General features: G+C 32.3%; 2 protein-coding genes, 2 long non-coding RNA genes and 1 pseudogene across 4 annotated transcripts; 4 read left to right on the top strand and 1 right to left on the bottom strand.

Annotated features, from left to right (window-relative positions):
- Positions 1-1,486: 1,486 nt before the first annotated feature.
- On the top strand, positions 1,487-7,176 carry LOC114403036 (annotated as a pseudogene).
- Positions 7,177-7,385: 209 nt separating this feature from the next.
- On the top strand, positions 7,386-8,677 carry LOC114401646. The gene is made up of 2 exons (XR_003664317.1): positions 7,386-7,574; positions 8,107-8,677. It is a non-coding gene; the product is annotated as an uncharacterized LOC114401646 (long non-coding RNA).
- Positions 8,678-9,334: 657 nt separating this feature from the next.
- LOC114402263 lies at positions 9,335-11,003 on the top strand. The gene is made up of 3 exons (XR_003664403.1): positions 9,335-9,553; positions 9,734-9,799; positions 10,732-11,003. It is a non-coding gene; the product is annotated as an uncharacterized LOC114402263 (long non-coding RNA).
- A 327-nt stretch (positions 11,004-11,330) lies between these two features.
- Positions 11,331-13,039, top strand: LOC114402612 (UDP-glycosyltransferase 79A6-like). The gene has a single exon (XM_028365261.1). The coding sequence runs from the start codon at positions 11,459-11,461 to the stop codon at positions 12,845-12,847; it is 1,389 nt and encodes a 462-aa protein (XP_028221062.1). The 5' UTR covers positions 11,331-11,458; the 3' UTR covers positions 12,848-13,039.
- A 5,546-nt stretch (positions 13,040-18,585) lies between these two features.
- Positions 18,586-20,058, bottom strand: LOC114401272 (ethylene-responsive transcription factor ERF107-like). Its single transcript, XM_028363748.1, has one exon. The coding sequence runs from the start codon at positions 19,802-19,804 to the stop codon at positions 19,205-19,207; it is 600 nt and encodes a 199-aa protein (XP_028219549.1). The 5' UTR covers positions 19,805-20,058; the 3' UTR covers positions 18,586-19,204.
- Between the last annotated feature and the right edge of the window lie 1,075 nt (positions 20,059-21,133).

The following is a 21,133-nucleotide window of genomic DNA, read 5'->3' as shown; positions in this document are numbered from 1 at the left end:
TATATAACTTTAATAATTATTGTCACAATAAATCTCAACATTAATATTTTATTTTAAGAGAAAAATATTGAAAAATCAGGAATAAATTATGGAACATAGAGATGTAACTTGATAAATTGGAAATCATAATTAAGTTACTTAGGACCCATTTTGGGTAGTTGAGTTTTTACTTGTAAATTTTTTAACGTAATTTTAAAAAAGCATGTTTTGGTAAAAATAGAATACAAATGAATTTTAACTTAATTTTAAAATATTTTTAGATTTAGATATATTTGTAGTATATAATTTAATGTTTTTTCTTTGTCCTGAAAAAAAAAGTGATTTTTTTTTTACTTTATGACTAGTTTCCATATAAAAAAATAATGACATAACAAATAAATCATATGACATCATTATGTTATTTATCACTTGATGATATTATCATGTTACAACAATATTAACTTAAAAACAAATATAATTTATAAAAATTAAAATCAAAAAAGAAAAATATTTAAATTTTTAATCACATTAAAATAAAACAAATGTTAAAAGAGGAGGACGGCTAACACGGTCTCACCAAAAAAAAAAAAAAAGAAATAGAAGATGTATATTAGCAACCTCCACTTTTTTTATTTAGATAAAATAATCATTCTTCTTGTGTTTAGACGGATGTAAGTTAAAGAATATTTATGTAAACTTATTTTATTTTAATTACTTCATTTAATTTTATTCACCTTTTATTCTCTCTACTGTGATGTCTGCACGTTCTGGCTGCCTCATCAACGTTGCTTTCTCTCTATCTCCCGCTCACCTCTACTCATCTCCCCTCTAATTACCTCAAAAAATTAGAAACAATTAGTAACCAAAGAAATCAAAGAACGAACGCAATGAATCCTATGTATTAGCAACCAAAGAACTAAAACTTCCATGCCCAACTCCAATGAAGTCTGACAATTAATAGTTTTTTATTTATAAAAAAAAAAAGTGAGTCCAACAATGGCTTCTCCTCCCATGGCTGCACTCGAAGGTCTCATCCATGGAGGTCTTGAAAATTTACAACAAAAGCTACCAAGATCCGCTGAAGCTACATATATCCACTTTTCAATCTTTGTACTCCCTTTATCATTAAATTCTTTTTCTTATTCCTCTTTTTTACAATTTGTTTAAAATTGAAATATTAGTTAAGCTCATAACTTGGTTTGGATTAACCTGGTTTCAAGTCAAACAATAATATATTTTAATTTAACAATAATTAAAATATAAAATAAAATAAAATATTGCACGTTTGAACAACATGGTTCAACCTGTTATTAAATTATTATGAAATAACTTTTGCAAGATTATGAACCACACGTTCCAACTACCTCGGAAATTAGTAAGTAGTAACGTTGCCCAACTGAGAGAGACCGAGCATTATTTAGTGTACCAAATCTGGTGTATGGTCCACTAGGCCACTATATATTATAACCAGTATTGAGCAAAGTCTGAGCAAGTCAGCATCAAGAAATAACTTGGTGGAAAATAAACAGAGAAGATGCCTAGTGAAGTTGTGAACAATTGTGAGCTTCATGTGGTCATGTTCCCATTCCTTGCATTTGGCCACATCAGCCCATTTGTTCAGCTCTCCAATAAGTTGTTCTCACATGGAGTTCGTGTCACTTTCTTGTCAGCTGCATCCAACATTCCCAAAATCAGATAAACTCTTAATCTCAATCCAGCCATCACTGTTATCCCATTACAGTTCCCTAATGGCATAGCCAACACTGCTGAATTGCCACCTCACTTGGCTGGAAATCTCATACATGCCCTTGACCTCACTCAAGATCAGGTGAAGTCCCTTCTTTTGGAACTCAAACCCCATTATGTTTTCTTTGACTTTGCACAAAACTGGATCCCAAAATTAGCTTCTGAAGTTGGCATCAAATCTGTTCACTTCTCAGTCTACTCTGCCATTTCTGATGCTTCCATTACTGTGCCTTCAAGATTTGATGATGTTGAAGGAAGAAACATCACCTTTGAGGATCTTAAATAGCCTCCACCTGGTTATCCTAAAAAACTTCAATATAATTTCCCTCAAGGCCTTTGAGGCCATGGACTTCATGTTCCGGCAAATTTTCACAAATGGGGTGCTTTTACAAAATATTTCTCCAAATGGGGTCCTTTTGATAAATATTACATGGGGGGACTGTTTTCCACGTACTTTGCATGGGTTCTATAGCAAACCGCCATTGTCAATGGCGAGTTTGCTGGACAAAGCCACGTGGCATGGAAAACGCCAGTGGTGATGGCGAATTCGTGGCACCTGCAAGTCGCCAGTCCTTCTGGCGAGTCTGTGCTTTGTCTCGGAAATCGCTAGTTTGACTAGTGGGTTGGCTTTGCAAGGGGAGCTTCAGGCGTAGGCTAGTGGTGCAGCTACGGTGCAGTGGTGCAGGAGCAGTTTTGCAGGTGCAGAGAAATCGCCACCATGACGGGTGATTTGGGCTTTTTCAAAAAAAGTTTTTGGCCTATAAAGCAATGCAGGTGCTCCTTTGGTCTGCTTCGTTTTTGCATTCACTCTTCACTGCATTGCTTCTTCTGCCATTGCTATTTGCTTCCAGTGCTCCCTTATTTTGTTGCTACGGGTTTGGGTTATTGGTAAGTATGCTATTAACTGAAATTTTTTTTTTTGGTGTGATATATTAATATTAATTGATAAATTTTTTATATATTGTAAGTGAAGTTTTTGTTCTTCTTTGGCCTACACTTTTTGGTTGCTTGTCTTAGTACGTATTTGAGGTAAGTTAATTTATTTTTATGTTGTTTGGTATATACTTTTATGTCATATACATATATGTTAAATTAATTTTAGTTGAGATATTAATATTATTTAGGTTAGATTTTTGTAAGATGTAAGTTATATATATGTTAGGTTAGTTTTAGTTAATTTATAAATATTATTTTAAGAATATTAGTTAGGTTAATATACATATCTTTAAGTTAGTATTAATTTTTCTTTAGGTTAGTTTTTGATAATATTATTTTGTTTAGATTTTATAAATTAGTAAGATATTATTTATTTTATATATGTGTAGATTTTGGTTAGTATATATATAGTATGTTTGTTTAGTTTAGGTGATAATTTTAAATTTTAAGTAGTATCCTAAAATAATAAAATTATTTGTGTTATACGTACATTAGTTGTAGTTAATTTGTTAATATGAATTTGTTTAAGTTTTTTTAATTGATATGTTATTATTATTTGGTTTAGATTTTTTAGATTTGTATGATATTATTTATGTTATATATATAAAATATGTTAGGTTTAGTTAGAATGTTGATATTATTTAGTTTATTTTCTAATTTTTTTTTAATTTTTTTAGTATATTGTTTAAATTTTTATTTCCATTGTATTTTTTGGATTTTTTTTAAATTTATTTGTGTAATATATGTAATATAATTTAAATTTTATTTATTAGAAAATAAATTTGTAATTTATTTAAATTTATAAAAAAAAATTATCAATATCAGAAATTAAAATATTTTTTTACTGGAAAATAATTAAATTTAATAAATAGTAGACATGAATAAGAATAAACACTGAAGAAATTCAATTAAAAATTTGATGACACAAATCATTTTACTGAAAACTAGTTTTAATTAAAAATTACTTAAAAAAATTATAATAAAAATTATTTTACTAGAAACTACTAAATAAAATAAATTACTTAAAAAAAGTTACTTAAAAGCTAAAATCTAGTTTTAATTAAAAATTACTTACAAAAATTATAATACAAATTATTTTACTGGAAACTAAGACATAAAAAATTATAATACAAATTATTTTACTGGAAACTAAGAAATAAAAAAATTACTTAAAAAATTATAATACAAATTATTTTACTGGAAACTAAGAAATAAAAAAAAATTACTTAAAAAAAATTACTTGAAAGTTGAAATTTAGTTTTAATTAATAATTACTTAAAAAAATTATCATACAAATTATTTTACTGGAAACTACAAAATAAAATATAAAACTAATTTAATTATAAAATTAATAAAAAATATACATTCAAACTGCTATAAAAAAATTACTGACATAAAATTATAACACAAATTATTAATTTCCAAAAAGGAACAAATTATTTTTACTTCCAAAAAATAAATGTATTATTTTTTTAGTAATAATATAAATAATTTACACTAATAATGTTTTGATATTTAATTTATTAAAAAACCTTTAATAACCTATAAATAAAGTAGTATGTTTAAATTTAACATAACTTCAAAATGCACGTTTTTTTTTTCTAGTTAGACCTAACCTATATTAATGATACTAAAAAATTTGCTGTATGGTAAGTACTATTGTTTTTCTTTCCTCCTTGTCAATAACACAATAAACAAATTTATTATGACAATTTGAAAATAATGCAAACATGGATAGTGACGGTGTGAAGTTGAGCCCAAAATCAAATAAGGCCATCTGAAGAGGCATGGATTCAAATATTTAACTCTCAAATATCAAACCTTATGCAGATAAATCCCTAAAGACTCACAGTTATGAAAAAAAAAATTACTACAAAAAATATAGCAAATTCCATAACTTTATGCGGACAAATCTTAGCAAACAACAACATACTTAAAAACAAATTATAACATAAATTATTAATTTCAAAACTACAAACTTGATTAAAATATAGACTTAAGAAGTAAATAGAAAATCTTGTGGAATTCCTTGACACTCACAATTTTTAAAAACTGAAGTTTGAGCAAAGAGGCAACAGCGTGAGAAACTGAAATTTGAGTACACTGAAGTTTGAGTAAACAGCCAACAACAGCGTGAGAAAAACTGATATTTGAGTATGTATTTATAGCCCTTCTCTGCCCTAAATCGCCAATGGGAGTTGCAACTTGCACTCAAATCGCCAGTGGCAGTTGCAACTCCCCTTTAGGCCTGCACCCCCTACAAAAGCAACCTGCAAACACTGCAAAAGCCTGCACCAGCCAACCCGCTAGTTTGACTGTCGGTTTCCAAAAGCCTGCCCTAACTCGCTAGTCATGGTGGCAACTTCCACCTGCAGGCAACTCGCCACTACGAGTGGCGTTTTTCATGCCACGTGGCTTCGCACAGCAAACTCGCCATTGACAATAACGGTTTGCTATAGAACCCATACAAAGTACGTAGAAAACAACCCCCCATGTAATATTTTTCAAAAGGACCCCATTTGGGGAAATATTTTGTAAAAGCACCCCATCTGGGGAAATTTGCCTCATGTTCCTCTTTACAAGATTTGGTGAAAAAACCCTTACCCGTTATGAGCGAGTTTTGCGAAGCCTTAGTGAGTGTTCATTCATAGTGTTCAAAACGTGATAGTGAGACATTTCTGAATGAGGATCAAATCAAAGAACTAGCCACTGGGTTAGAACTCATTGGCTTACCTTTCATTTTGGTTTTGAATTTCCCATCCAATCTCTCTGCCAAAGCTGAGTTGGAAAGAGCATTAACAAAAGGGTTTTTGGAAAGAGTGAAGAATAGGGGAGTGGTGCACACTGGTTGGTTTCAGCAGCAGCTTGCACTGAAGCACTCAAGTTTGGGGTGCTATGTATGCCATGGTGGCTTTAGTTCTGTGATAGAAGCTTTGATTAATGAGTGTCAACTGGTGCTGTTGCCTTTCAAGGGTGACCAGTTTTTCAATTCTAAGCTCATAGCCAATGATTTAAAGGCGGGCGTAGAGGTGAATAGGGGTGATGAAGGTGGGTTCTTTCACAAAGAGGATATAATAGATGCAATAAAAACTATCATGATGGAGGATAACAAAGAGCAAGGGAAGCAAACAAGAGAAAGCCACATGCAATGGAGCATGTTTTTATCAAATCAGGAAATTCAGAACAAATTCATCACAGATATGGTTGCCCAGTTGAAGTCTATGGCTTAGTCTAGTCTCTTCCATTGGAGAATAAAGTCTATCAAAACTATAAACTATAGTTTAAAATGGTCATATTTTCATATATCAATTCTGATATGCGTGATCTTTTTTTTTTTTTTTGGTGAAATTCTGATATGTCTGATCAGTACCTCGTTGTTCTTGTGATTTTGCTTTCCCGTTCTAGGTTTTATTCTGTGTCTCCTTTCTCAAGACCAATTAATGCAGGTAGGAGATTCACCTTAAAAAAGCTACAAATTTCTTGTTTGTAATTTGAAGTTATGGCGTTCCTACTGATTTTAGTCAAGACCAAGAAGTTGTCTTATAATTTGCGCACAAGGTTTGTTTTGAAATATTGAAATGAAAAAGAAAAAGAAGTAGAACATGAAATAGACATGGTTTGTAATATAGGTGACGAACAAATGTAGAATCATTCTATACTACGAAATAAATATGGCTTTGAATACAAGAAGTTATTACCTACTCTAACACCACCAAGTCAATTATGGTCCTAGCCGGCCATTCAAAAAAAAATTATGGTCCTAGCCAATATGCTCTCGACACGTGTACAAGCTAGCCAACTCACTAATGGTATAACAGAAAACTTCATTGATAAACGATTGGTTTTGTTGTTGCAAGACAACTTCTTGGTCTTGGTCTTGCAATGGAGTGGTGCAGATCAATATGCTTCTCTGGTGTCATCGAAGAGAATAGAGCAATGGAAACTTTATTTTTTAAAACAACGTGCACAATTAAAATAATTGTAACAAGATATAATTTTTTTATGATTCACAAATTGCAGACTCTGGTGTGGTGCAACTCGGGTGTAATATGTTACAAAATAGTAAAACATGAAGCATATAATTCTGTTTCTACCGTACTGTTTAGTTTTCTGCATAACTTGGAATGTAAGACAGTCTTTTAAGGGGTGGTCCGGGTGGACCATGTCTTTAAATAACTAAATATGAAATAGAAGTTTATCTATAGTAGTCACCACTAAAGCATGTAAACAGGGTGAATTCAGGGTAGACACTTGAATTTACATGATAGGTTGTCATGTACTGCATTTCCATTGGAATTTTTTTTTTCATTTAAGTTTTGGAGTGCAAAAGAGGGCAGCACTCCATTGGATTTCAATAATGATAATATGAAATTGTAAAATTTTCTTGCTTACATGTCAACGATATGTACCTAATAATTCTTATCAAATTTAGCAAAAATTTTATGGACCAAATGTGGTGCTATCCTGATTCCCCGATGCTGATAAAGGTTTACTTGCACCATTGATGGAGCAACAATTAACGCACCTGTTGGAATTCTATTATTTTTAAAAATTATTTTAATAATTAATTATAGATAAAATTGATTATGCAATTTTTTCATATATTTTAAGATGTAAGATGAAAAGTAATTTTAAAACAATTTGTTTTATTTAGGTTATATATAAAAGTTAATTTTTACTGTAAAATTTTATCATACAAGTAACTTTTTTTTAAAAAAAAATAGGCTATATAAAATTCTTTGTCAAAAGTGAGAAGAGGTAGATCATATTTGATCCAGACTCTGGAAGTCGCTTATAAGACCTGCTCTCAGTTCATCCTTACACAATCAAACGGTTTGAAATTAGAAATTCAGACAAAAATGTCTACATAGATCGCAATTTCAAGTAATGGAAAATAGACTCCATCAAAGAAGGTACTAGGTTTCCTAACTGAAGTTGTCATGCCATTTGTTATTCATCTTACTTTAGATTTCTGTATGTTCTAGTTTCATTCAGAACTGTTTCTTACAGCAACTTGGTTGTGAACTTTTTCACTTACAGAGCATCATTTTTGTTTCTTGCCAATTATATTTCTAATTAATGTTGGAAGTTGAGATTTTTCAGCTGTCATATTAAAATATTTAATGCCTCTGCAATTTTCTATTTTGCTTGTAAGCTTGGTTAAAAGTTGCTTGTGTTCAGAAAAAGCTAGTCGGAGGTGTGGGCTAATGATGCCTACTTGTTAGTTTTATATTTAAACACTTGTTGTAACAGTTTAGAAGTTTGCAAAATCTAAATATGAAAATTTGAAATACATCATACTGATTTTACTCCTCTCTTCTTTATACGTTTATACTTTGCTCGTTCTATTTTACAGCATTTTCTGATTGAGTCCAATACCTCTTTTTATGTTCTGTTCTGTTTTTCCGACAATTAAGATCCAAAATTGCTTTGTCTCGATTGTAGAGTGTTATTTTCTGATTGACATTCACCAAAACATCATGGATCCAGTGGTAGTAGAAATGACAAGGCTTGGAACTGGCTGCCAAGGACAACTTTTCATGATGAGTATATAAGAGATGAAGAGTATGTAACTTCAATTGCAGCAACAACATTTGCATTTCATTCTCTAGAAGAAGCAGAGTTACGGAACTTGAAAAAATGAGAGAGCACCCCAAATCTTCATGGATCCAAACTATGAGAATAAAAGAGAATGTCAGATCAGGGTGGCCAAGTTATGCTAATTATAACTTCTCAAAATAAAATTTATATACCTAGCATCCTATGTCTATGGTCAAGTTTCACTCCTTGTTATTATGAAAAATTGCTTAATTATATCCCCTCCAATGCCTGTATACCCAGCACTTTAGTTGGTGTCTCAGACACCAGTGTTTCAGAAAAACACCAGTGTTGTACAATCCACTATTTAGAGTATTTCAGACTTCAAAATGTAATTTGGTCATGACAAACCTGCATACTCATGAAGATTGTACCACACATATTTTGTTGAGAAGTAAAAATTCTTTAGTTTACCTTATGTACTTTTTTTTATTTCTTTTTGCAGATGTGGATATGATCAGATTTTATAGATCAGGAGCTTAGTTTTTCCCCTCCTTAATTCAGAGTGTAGTGACTTTAAAAAAAAAATAATTCAGAGTGTAGTTTATATAATAAGAAAAAAGTATTTTTTTGAAAATTTGACAGTGTTTTTAGTTGTTAACTATGCTTCACAAAAAGGGTTTTAACCAGCACTCTTCATAGTTGTTGGTACTATTTTTACTGACTTTAGATATACCGGTCATAATTTAATTGCAGTAAACGTTTCAGTGGCTATCTTTATTGTCACTAAAGGGTAAAATAACTGCCACAAAGGCATCTTCTGTCGTACTAAGATTTTTTGGATCACTATCACATTGATGAAGAGTATCCACCACTTTTATTGATAACTAATATCTATCAAAAAACCTAATTGGTCACCTTTAGTGGGAAATCTCTTCCAATAACTTTTTTTCCATCCATAAGATTTGAATCCGAGATCTTGCTTAACAACTCGTTGGTTGTTGTAGTTGGCCTACATTTGAAATGCACCGTTTAAATAAAAAGGAAAGAGAAAAGAAAATAATAATATAATATTAATATAAGAAAGCCACTCCCCTGTAGTTTTTTTTTAACTCTCGAGAGCTTCCCCATTTTCGTAAACTTCCTTTCTTTTTCTTCTTGTAGCAGCCACACCTCTCAACCCTAACCCTTTTTTCCCAAAAATTTAATCTTTTGATCCTTCACTCATCTCCTTACATAGTTCCGAAATTTGCAAGCTTATTACATCTTTGGGTTCTTCCAAGCACGAGAAGGTGACGGAAAAAAAGGGACAACACTACGCGTTTCTTTGGTCTTTCTATTTGATCTCTTTAAGGTAAATGTTTATGACCCGTTATGCTAGATGAGTATGTTATAGCACTGGTTAGTCATGGGCTGTGAGAAAAAGAGTTAAAAAAAACTAAGTATTAGAGATTATTGTGATTTTCTCAAAACCATAGGTTTGCTAAAATTGGGGATTTTGTCTAATCTCTTGTTCTATTATTTAAATGCTTAGGTTCTGTAGAAAATACTGTGGTTGACCTTCCTAACAGCGGTAGAAGTCAGTGATTGCGTTATTTAGGTGAGTAGCTAATATACTTAGCGATTTTATTAAAGATCAATTATAAAGAAGCAAGTATACTTTCGAATATATATATTTTTGGTGAGATTTGATATACATTTTGAGATCTTGATAATATATAAGGATGAATGTTGAACTGTTTGTTTAATTTTATTTATGCTGAGTTCATGAAGGATATGAGTCGTTTGCTACAACGAAGAGATAATATAGCCTATGGGATGATTTCTCATAGTAAAATGATATGTGCCGTTTGCTACAACGAAGAGATAATGTAGCCTATGGGATGATTTCTCATAGTAAAATGATATGTGTCGTTTGCTACAACGAAGAGATAATGTAGCCTATGGGATGATTTCTCATAGTAAAATGATATGAGCCGTTTGCTACAATGAAGAGATAATGTAGCCTATGAGATAATTTCTCATAGTATAATGATATATGCCGTTTGCTACAACGAAGAGATAATGTAACCTATGGGATAATTTCTCATAGTATAATGATATATGTCGTTTGTTACAATGAAGAGATAATGTAGCCTATGAGTTGAATTCTCATAGTATAAATATATGTTCCGTTTGCTGCAACGAAGAGATAATGCAGCCTACGAACTAAATGTCGTAGTTATATAATTACCGTTCACCACAATGAAGAGATAATGTGGTCTATGTGCACATAGTAGAATAAATGCTTAATTATTTAAAGTAATTGTGTTGAATACCATATTATGAGAAGTTCTGAAATGTATATACTTTGCATACAGTGATTTCTAAAAGCAAGTCTATTTTCGTTCATTGCTTTCAAGAATGTTATTTTAATATCTTTTGGGAAATGGAAAGATTCATGTTAAATGGTGCTCTCTTTCATGTCTGCTTAGTATATTATGCTCTCACTAAGTCCTTGTGACTTACCCCTTATTTTACTTCTTTTCTCAGATACCCAGTAGTGGAGTAACCGATTTCCTGGAATTCGCTGACACACCCAGGAACTTGATTATCTTTTTGGTAGGTCCCCATTGTGTCTGATGGATATTTTGGTTGTAACTCTAGTATAATGTAGCTATAGGGACCAGGGTAGTACTAGATTTAGAGGGGACTCCTTTATTTTGGGAATGTAAATGACTCTCCTTTATAGATATGATGATGATGCACTTGTGATGTTTTGAGACACTTGATGATTAGTGGTTATAATCCACTTTGTTATTAAATGGATGAGATGAGATACAAGTACATGAAATTGTCTATATATATATATATATATATATATATATATATATATATATATATATATATATATATATATTGTGTTCTTTACAGGTTAAGTTGTATAGGATAGGCTGGCCAGACTAAAGAAGACATAGTCTGTGCGCTGGTCATGACCAAGAGTGCGTCGTGACAACATTCATAATTTTTTGCCAAGAATATTAAAATTAACTTTGGCAAGATTATGAACCACACGTTTCAACTACCCGGAGGTGGATAACTGGATCCCCATCAAGGTGGAGGCATTAATCAATGCACCAAATCTGGTAATCAATCCAGACACGAAGCATTATCTAATATACCAAAACTGGTAATAGTCCACTCTATAACCACCATTGATCATGCACCGTTTGAGCAAGCCAACATCCATAAGGAACTTGCAGAAACATAAACAAAAAAGATGTCTTGTGAAGTTGTGAACAATGATGAGCTTCATGTGGTTATGTTCCCATTCCTTGCATTTGGTCACATTAACGCATTTGTTCAACTCTCCAACAAGTTGTTCTCTCATGGAGTTCGTATCACTTTCTTGTCAGCTGCATCCAACATTCCCAGAATCAAATCAACTCTTAGTCTCAATCCAGCCATCAATGTTATCCCACTATACTTCCCAAATGGCATAACCAGCACTGCTGAATTGCCACCAAACTTGGCTGCAAATCTCATACATGCACTTGACCTTACTCAACCTCATGTAAAGTCCCTTTTGTTGGAACTCAAACCCCATTATGTTTTCTTTGACTTTGCACAAAACTGGCTCCCAAAACTAGCTTCTGAACTTGGCATCAAATCTGTTCGCTTTGCGTCCTTCTCTGCCATATCTGATTCTTACATTACTGTGCCTTCAAGGCTTGCTGATATTGAAGGAAGAAACATCACTTTTGAGGATCTTAAAAAGCCTCCACCAGGGTATCCTCAAAACTCCAACATTTCCCTCAAGGCCTTTGAGGCCATGGACTTGATGTTCCTCTTCAAAAGATTTGGTGAAAAAAACTTTACTGGTTATGAGCGAGTTTTGCAAGGCTTTAGTGACTGCTCATTAATAGTGTTTAGATCGTGCAAGGAAATAGAAGAATCCTACTTAGACTACATTGAAAAGCAATTTGGGAAACTGGTTTTGTTAACTGGTTTCCTTGTCCCAGAGCCATCAATGGATGTGCTAGAGGAAAAGTGGTCCAAATGGTTAGACAGTTTCCCTGCCAAATCTGTCATACTATGCTCCTTTGGCAGTGAGCAATTTCTGAATGATGATCAAATCAAAGAAGTGGCCAGTGGCTTAGAACTCAGTGGCTTACCTTTCATTTTGGTTCTGAATTTCCCATCCAATCTCTCTGCCAAAGCTGAGTTAGAGAGAGCATTACCAAAAGGGTTTTTGGAAAGAGTGAAGAATAGGGGAGTGGTGCACACTGGTTGGTTTCAGCAGCAGCTTGTACTGAAACACTCTAGCGTGGGATGCCATTTAGGCCATGGTGGCTTCAATTCTGTGATTGAAGCTCTGGCCAGTGATTGTGAACTGGTGCTGTTGCCTTTCAAGGCTGACCAGTTTTTCAATGCTAAGCTCATAGCCAAGGCTTTGGAGGCAGGGATAGAGGTGAATAGGAGTGAAGATGGGGACTTTAAGAAAGAGGATATACTGAAGGCAGTAAAAACTATCATGGTGGAGGATGATAAAGAGCCAGGGAAGCAAATAAAAGAAAACCACATGAAATGGAAGGAGTTTTTATTGAATAAAGGAATTCAGAACAAATTCATCACTGATCTGGTTGCCCAGTTGAAGTCTATGGCTTAGTGTTCAGGATTCGGATTTCTTGGACTATAAGCTATCATTTAAAATTTGAACTGTTCGATCGTGTATTAGTTGTTTTGTGTGTGAATGTGTGTGACTAGTTTGGTCAGTGCTCATTTTCTTGGTCTATTCTCTTCCAATATTAATGTAAAATAAAGTCTACTAAGACTAATCCATTTTCTTAGTCTAGTCTCTTCCAATGTGTCTCCTTTCTCCAGATTCTACTGTAGTTATAATAAGACCAGTTAGTGCATGAATTCTCTAAACAAACATGCAGGGTGGATAATTCACCTTAGAAGTTTACATATTGCTTTATGTAAATTGAGAATATCGAGTTCCTAATGGTTGAGGTCAAAAGGAATTGAATGCATCCTTGCTTAATTGAAATCAAGGGGAAGGCTGGCTTGTAGTTTTTGCAAAAGGTTTGTTTTGAAAATTTGAAATGCAAATAAATAAAAATAAAAATTGTAGAACCATTCTATTGTTTGAAATATACAAATTAATGGTTTGGAATATAGGATGAACAATAATGGGGACATAAAAATGTCACAATATATTATTTTTGTAAGATCCTGCTTTAGTTTTAAGAGTAAGCACGTGGAAAAACTAAAACAACGTTGAAGTACAAACAGAAATGCACTTTTCCTTTCTCGATCAGAATTTTTTTATAAAAAAAAGTCCTTAGTAAATACAATATACTAAAAATGATTAGATGGTTCATCAGCCAATTACAGTGCTCCTTTGGTAGTCACTAGAGAGACATTCTGAGTGATGATCATGTTGTGATATAATTCAAGAGGTGGTTGTTAAAGCAGTAATTCAGTTTAGTTGTGAGAGTTCAATATAAATAAACATTGTATCAACGTTGCCATAGTTAGGTCTTATTATAATTTATTCTTTTTCTTATTATTACAATGTGTTTTTGAGAGTTTTTCACAACAAATCGATAATCAGAGCTCTCATTTGATCCGATACCAGCATACTTTTGCAGTGTGGTTGAATCTGAGAAGATCAGTACTGGTTATGACTGGTGGAATGGAAACTTTCCTGTGAATTTTACAGTTCTTCACTGAAAGAATTAGGAAAGAGAGTGCGTAAAGATGAAGGTTCCTTTAACTTTCAAATTTTGAAATTCAAGCAATATAATATCAATGGAAGAGAGAGATAAGTAAAAAAATGAAAAAGAGATAGAAAAATAAAATAGATCACATACACTTATTTTCTCTTGGATTTTTTTCTTCTTATCTCTCTTTTCTTATTACATCAATTCATCTATATTTAGGACTTTGTTTCTTTTCTTTTTCTCTGTTTTCCATTTCCATACACTCTAAATTAGGGTATAAGACTAACTACTTTCTTAGCATTAACGTTTGCATGGGAGTCTCATTAATTGTCATCCTCCTATGCTAGCTGGTGGAAATAGGCAGAAGGATCCCGTAGAAGGTAACTAAAGGCAAAATAAGGGATGTTTGCATTGGTTATTTTCTGTTTTCATTTTTACTGGAAATAAAAAATGGTAATGGAAATGTGTTTAGTTGGATTTCTGTTTTTCATTTTCAGTGAAAATATTTTTCCAAACGAATCAAAAATTGAAAATAATTAAATCTCGTTTTCAGTGTTTTCAGTTGAAACCAAAAACCTCATTTTGGATAAAATAAAAAAGCGGTGACAAGAAATGTAATTTTAAGCAAATCTAAAAATATATTTTCTTTTGAAAATGCATTTTCAGTGTTTTTATTTCTTGAAAGCAAAAAACAAGAAGTCAAACTAAACATATTTTTAGAATTTTAATCTTTTGAAAATGAAAACAGAAAATAAAAATACAAATCAAACACACCTTAAGGCACCCAGCTTTTTGCCCAAGTGGGGCATATTCACTATTGGAAGTGGGACAACTTTCCACCTACATTTAATGCACAATTTATATAGTTGTTATATGTTTCTGAATATTTATTACTTTTTATTTCTTCATACTCCACAAGTTTATCAGAAAAAAGAGATTTTGATTAATTTGAAGCTTGATAGAAAGGTAAATAAAGTTTGATTAAAAATTATTTTTACTAAGAATCGAACTTACGTATTACTTGAATGATTCAACCTTAATTTTAGTATATTAACCACTTGTGTTAACCATTTAGTTAAAAAAAATATTCCTTGTATAATATGACTACTTAGCAATATTAAATAATGTTTAAAAAGAAATATGGTCACTTACTGATACAAGTTGGGTAAGGGAATTCTGGTTTCGAGGAGCAGGGCCTCCGGGGAAGAGAAGGGAATTAAGCTAAGATAAGAAAATACTCATTTCATTCATGATTCTGTATATTGCATTACAAACTTATTTATACTAATCCAAATAATAGAATTGCTACCCCTTGTGCACCCTTGGAATATTACAGAATCAAAGTTGTTAATATTGTCTCCCACTTGTTGTAATTACTCTAACAGAATTCCTATAGTGCCCATCCCACTATCTCAGACATAATCTCTAAGGTATGCTGGCTTTGCTACCCTCCTCTTGGGCTTTTGCTCCCTTTGCTCTTTGTTGACCTGATTTGCTTGTTGCACCTCATCATGTTGGTTGCTTGCCTCTGCTGTGTGCCTTCCTGTGTCATTGCTTGCCTCTGTTATATTTCCTCCTGTATCACTTACTCAGCAATGGTCTTGTTAGGAAAAAAAAAAGTTAATTTAAACCCAAACAATTGGCATTCTTACAATCATAGGTAGGTGTTAGCTTCTCTAATATGGTCACCACCACGCACCTCTCTCAAGTATAAAATCAATCTTAATCCCAGCCACATATTTCCCATTTTTATTATGAATCGTATGTTGGAGATAAAAAAATTTAATAGATACCAACTCGATGGTCTTGCAGTTCATGTTCACTGAAAATGAAAATTCCTAATTACTTTTTTGGTCTTCTTGTTGTTTATAATGGTTATACTCAGTTATTAAGTACCTACAAATGGGATATATTAAAAAGACAAAACAAAATAGTAAGGAATAAAACTAAAGAGAAATTTTACAAGACTATTTTGAGAAAAAAAAATAAGGATTAAAATAAAAATAAAAAACAGTACATTACAGTACTAAAAATATATTACAAAGTCTTTTATTTTTATAATTTTATTTCAGCAATTAAACAAAACATGGTCTTTTGGGCTTGTGGAACCCTAACCTCACAAGAGTACAAAACAAATACTTTAATTGAATATAAAAATTGATTTTGGATATTAAATAAGATAAATTATCAAGACATAAAATAAAAGGGCTCCTACTATTTATAACCCCAGTTTAATTTCCTAATCAATTACCCATTATACCCTTTTGCTTAAAGAAGTGCATGCCTTTTGTTTTCTAGAAATATTTTTCAAGAATTACATGTATCTATTTCAAAAATGTATTTTCGAAATGATTCATAGGTCTGGATATATACTTCCAAAATAGATATATATTTTTAATAAAATATAACTTAAGAAATAAGATGATTGACGAGAAATAAAAAAAATAATAAATGCTTATCTTATATTCATACTTGTTAGTCTTATTTTCATTATACCATCAATGTTCTTTAAATTTATCTAAAATCTTATTTTTATCTTACCTTTATTATTCTTTAAACCCTAATTTTAACTTCACCATATATTCATTATATAATATTATGTTTTCATCCTTATTATACAATAGTTTGTGTTTTCCTTCATGTGACACTACATTTCAATGTACTTTCTTCACTAACTTCATATATTATATACTTTAATTACAAAGCAAATCTTTTGGCGATGATTTCTTTCCTTTAAGTGCGTTCATTAATTTTCTAATCCAAGTCTACATCTATGATTTAGTGTCATGTGAAGTTAGTGATGAACTACCTTAAAACACATTGTCACATGAAGGAAAACACAAAATATTGTATAATAATGATGAAAATGATGTATTATATAATGAATATATGGTGAAAATAGTTTAAAATTAGGGTCTAAGGAATAATAAAGATAAGATGAAAATAAAATTTTAGATAAGATTTAAAGCACACTAATGATATGCTGAAAATAAAACTAACAAAGATAGGTATAAGATAAAGTGCTTATCATTTTTTATTTATCGCCAACTATTTTAATTCTTCGGTGATATTTTATTGAAAAACATATAATTATTATGAAAGTATATCTCTGTAAGTATGAGTTATAGTTTCGGAGATACATTTTTGGAATGGATATATGTAATTCCAAAAATACATTTCTAAAAATTTAAAGGGGTGTACTTTTTTAAGAAAAATTATATAATTGGTAATTGAAAGACAAAAAGGGGGATATGGGGATATACTTAAAAAATGGTAGAGTAAATAGCAAGAACCAATAGAAGTGTAAACAAAAAGAAAAGTTGGGCTTGTACAAGCCCAATGATAAGAATGAAACAGGCCTTTACTTCCTGCACCCCATGATTTTTTATATCCCCAAGTTAACCTTTCTTTCTCCCCCCGTCTGTCAATGAAACAATAGTTGTTTTCCTCTTTCTGTCTTCCTCCTTCTTCTATGTTAGATAGCGGAAACAGTAAGTTGGCCCTATAAATTTGCTCTTCCCGAATTCTTCTAACATAGTTCTGGATTGAGTAATCCAGAACACTTATATGTTACAAGAATTTTGGATTTATTTTTCTGGATACAAAAAAAAAAAACTTCTAAATTATGTAAGTCAGAGACTGTTCAGTGTTCAGCGTCAACAACATTAAGGATTTGTCATTCCGCCAACATTTAGCAGTCAGATCTGCGTATATATTGTTTTCCCTTTCTCTCTTCACTTCATTTTTGTCTTCAAACTCACATTACCCAAAAAAAACACAACCTCTTCTTCATCACCATGCACCGAAACACCCCAAAACCTTAGGAATTCAAAAATAGTTACTATGAGAATAATTTTATTTTTTTCTACTAACCTTTGAGATTAACTAAGTATTCTTCAATAAAGGATGTCATACGTGTCAATGCCAAAAATCAAACAAAGATACTTTGCCAAGTTTTTAAGCTTTCTCATGTCGAACTCCTCTAAAATAGTAGAGCTCGTTTCTTTGTTCGCCCACTCCAATCATCGTCCTCAAGGCAAGTTCTTGAATAGCATAAATTTAGGAAACTGAATTGTACAATATCTGCAATCATCTACCAATTGAGACACTGAGGTTAAGTTACAATTCAATATAGGAACGTATATATAAAACATTGCTAAGTTTGAAGGATCACAATTTCGTCCTTAGTTGTCACTACTTGCTCTCCATTTGGCAATTCTTGCACGAAATTAAAGTGTCAAATTTTCATTCTTGTGATGAGACGCTCTTGTATCAATAATCCACATTGTTTCTTTAAATATCATCCTTTTAGCACTATTTCTTTTATTATTGTTCAACGCATCAACTAGAATTTGCTCAGGCTTGTGAACCTGCCTTTGTCTGCATCTTTTGCCGAGGCAGCCATCCCAAAGTTTGAGCAATATTTGTATGAACATTCTTCATAATCCTCACCTTGTAACTCAACTTAGATGACCACACTTCCTGGGTAGTCGTTTGAACTCAATGGAGATGGAGTTTTCTTCACCATCTCTAATCATTATGACTCACATTTCTCTTCTATATTTTTTCCATATTTGATCAGTCATTTTCTGTATGACTTTATGCCATTTTCACACTCTTAGCAGTTAGCACCCACTCTTGGTGAAAGCCTAGATGACTCTGATACCATGTCAAGATAGGAGACAAGATTATTTTCCTCATTTATATTCACAAGTCGTTGTACATTCTTTACAAGTAAAATTTGAGTAAAAAATAGGAAATGATAAATTCTAATAAATCCTATAATTATAATTAAGTAACTAGGAAAGCAAAAATCATTGTCATATCCAAGCACTTGGGAAACCCTCCCTTATAACTTAGCTGCCAATTAAGAAGGGAAAGCCAAGCCACTTAAATACTCCACTGAACATCCCATAATACCTTATCCTTGTGAAAAAAGCTGACTATTACAGTAAATGATGAAAACAAGCCACTATCGATATGGTTAGTAATCCTGAGAATAAAGATAAAGTTAAGATGCAATAAGAATTTTCCTCATTATCTAATGAACTAAGGTGAGTGGTGACTATCACACATTCTACTTTGAGAGCCTTGTATAAAAAAGTAGAAGTAGGTTTCTTTATGAGCTGTTTCATTCTTGGGTTTAATTCAATTTCACCCTTAACCATAACTCAAGGATTTAAATAACAGATCTCATCATGCTCAACTGTAGTGTAACTATAAAACCTTGCTTTAACTTGTGTAACTGGCAAAAAATGCCAAAAGAAAAACATGGTTCTCCCACACTGAATTATTTCTCATGACATAACATGCCTTGAACTTGTGGCAGCTGTTGTGTACTCTCTTCTCCTTTTCCTGCCACTGCTGTTGGGCTCTGGATGAGACATTCCAGCCTCTAGAGGGAAATTCAACACGGCTTTATGACCCCTCATTCTGAAGGCAGCACAATCATAAGCCTTAGCAGCATCAATCTCAGTGTCAAATGTGCCAAGCCACACCCTGCTCCCTTTCTTTTTGGGGTCGCGAATCTCTGCCGCAAACTTCCCCCATGGCCTTCTCCTCACTCCTCTGTAATGCCTTGTTGCATAACATGTTGCTTCCTTTTTCATTGACACCATTGGTTCTTCTGGCAAATTGAAATTCTGGGGTGGACTTGTTGCAATGGAGCTTTGGACCTTATGATGAGAAGTGAGACCTACCACTTCTGCTTCAAAATCAAAGCACTCCAGAAACTTGCAGAAGCTGCTTTGTTCTGAGAAGTTTGAACCCATATCAAGTCCTGATGAGGGGTCTTCAAGTTTTACTGGAATGAGATTGGTGAGAAAAGGGTCTGAAATATCCCCCAAGAGATATTGGCGCAACAGTTTCAAAGTTGAAATTTCTTCTGCTGTGGCCATCCTTAAGAATTTTTGGAAGGAGTAGGAGGTTGAATTTGTGATGCAGAAAAGATATATATATATATACTAAAAAAGGGGCCCTACTTTTGGATGTGATACATCAGATATTTTTTATCTGAGAAAAAGTTTAGACGAGTTGGATTCCAGAGTTTATCTAGTAAGCCATAAGACTCAAAGAATAAGGTATTTACATATCAGCCACCAAGAAGGTCTTTAAAATCGTCAGTGAGATTCAAATTCATGTCTTAGTAAGATATAAGTCTGATCCTTAACAACTGAACTAATTTTTTCGACAAGATACATCGGAATTGATTATCTAGTTACGTGTGTCTAGTTGATGGGAATGGAGTCCTTAATACACGGTTGTCACACTAAACGTACATAATCTTATCCAAATTAAATAGTCTTCTGTGGTAACCCACATTGAAGCAACAAAATCATTATTAGTTAGATACTCAACTTGGTCATTGGCAGCTAGCATTACAGCTGTTTTCTACAAGGGAAAATAAATCAAGTAAACAAATAGGGACAAGAAACTTGGCAACTTGCAATGCCAAGAGTCAGCAAGTTGTTTTTGGTATGTATCTTGCTGATTAGTATACATTGCATTGCAAGCTAGAAAAAAGGCTGCTGCTTTAATGATATGATTAATACATTTGGACACTCATCTTTCAACTTGTATCAAAACATTTAAGGACATTAATTTTGATATTTTAAACAAATCACATCAAAGCACCCTCGTAGGCAGATGTATAGTCCATACACTTGCGCAGTGGTTTAGCCAAAACAAGCAAAGCAGAATAGAAGTCATAGATCTTATCTCTAATACAATTGACAAATAAAGTTTTTTTATTTTCCTGTTTGGTACAGATATAATTTAGTTTTGTGCAAATGTCGCTGCAACTAGTATAACAGTTAGTAGACACAAGCCAAGATTGTCTCATTTCCTCTAAATCACTTTTTTATTTTCCGTTATGATTTTAATGATCATGCACAATAATAAAATAATCCAAATATTTCTGAAAATTATTGCTTCCATTGGACCATTTGTATCTATATGCATTAAGATCCTGATTTATAGATATCTCCATTCGAGAAATAAAAATAAGTTAGATGATTTAGAATATCATTTCTTATTTTATAGATTTGAATTCCATATTTGAAGTTACAATTGAATTGATTCAATATATTTCTTATGGCGGAAGTTGATCCATGTAGCCGACCCCACCTAGTGGGATAAAGCGTTGTTGTTGTTGTTGCTGTATCCAATTATAAATCATTGTTGATATAACTTTTAAAGTAGTTATCATAAAAGTCAATAAATTTATC

Source organism: Glycine soja, chromosome 20 (genome assembly GCF_004193775.1).
Source record: "Glycine soja cultivar W05 chromosome 20, ASM419377v2, whole genome shotgun sequence".
Classification (NCBI taxonomy): Eukaryota; Viridiplantae; Streptophyta; class Magnoliopsida; order Fabales; family Fabaceae; genus Glycine; species Glycine soja.
The sequence above is the reverse complement of the archived record's forward strand: the minus strand, read 5'-3'. Positions and strand labels throughout refer to the sequence as shown.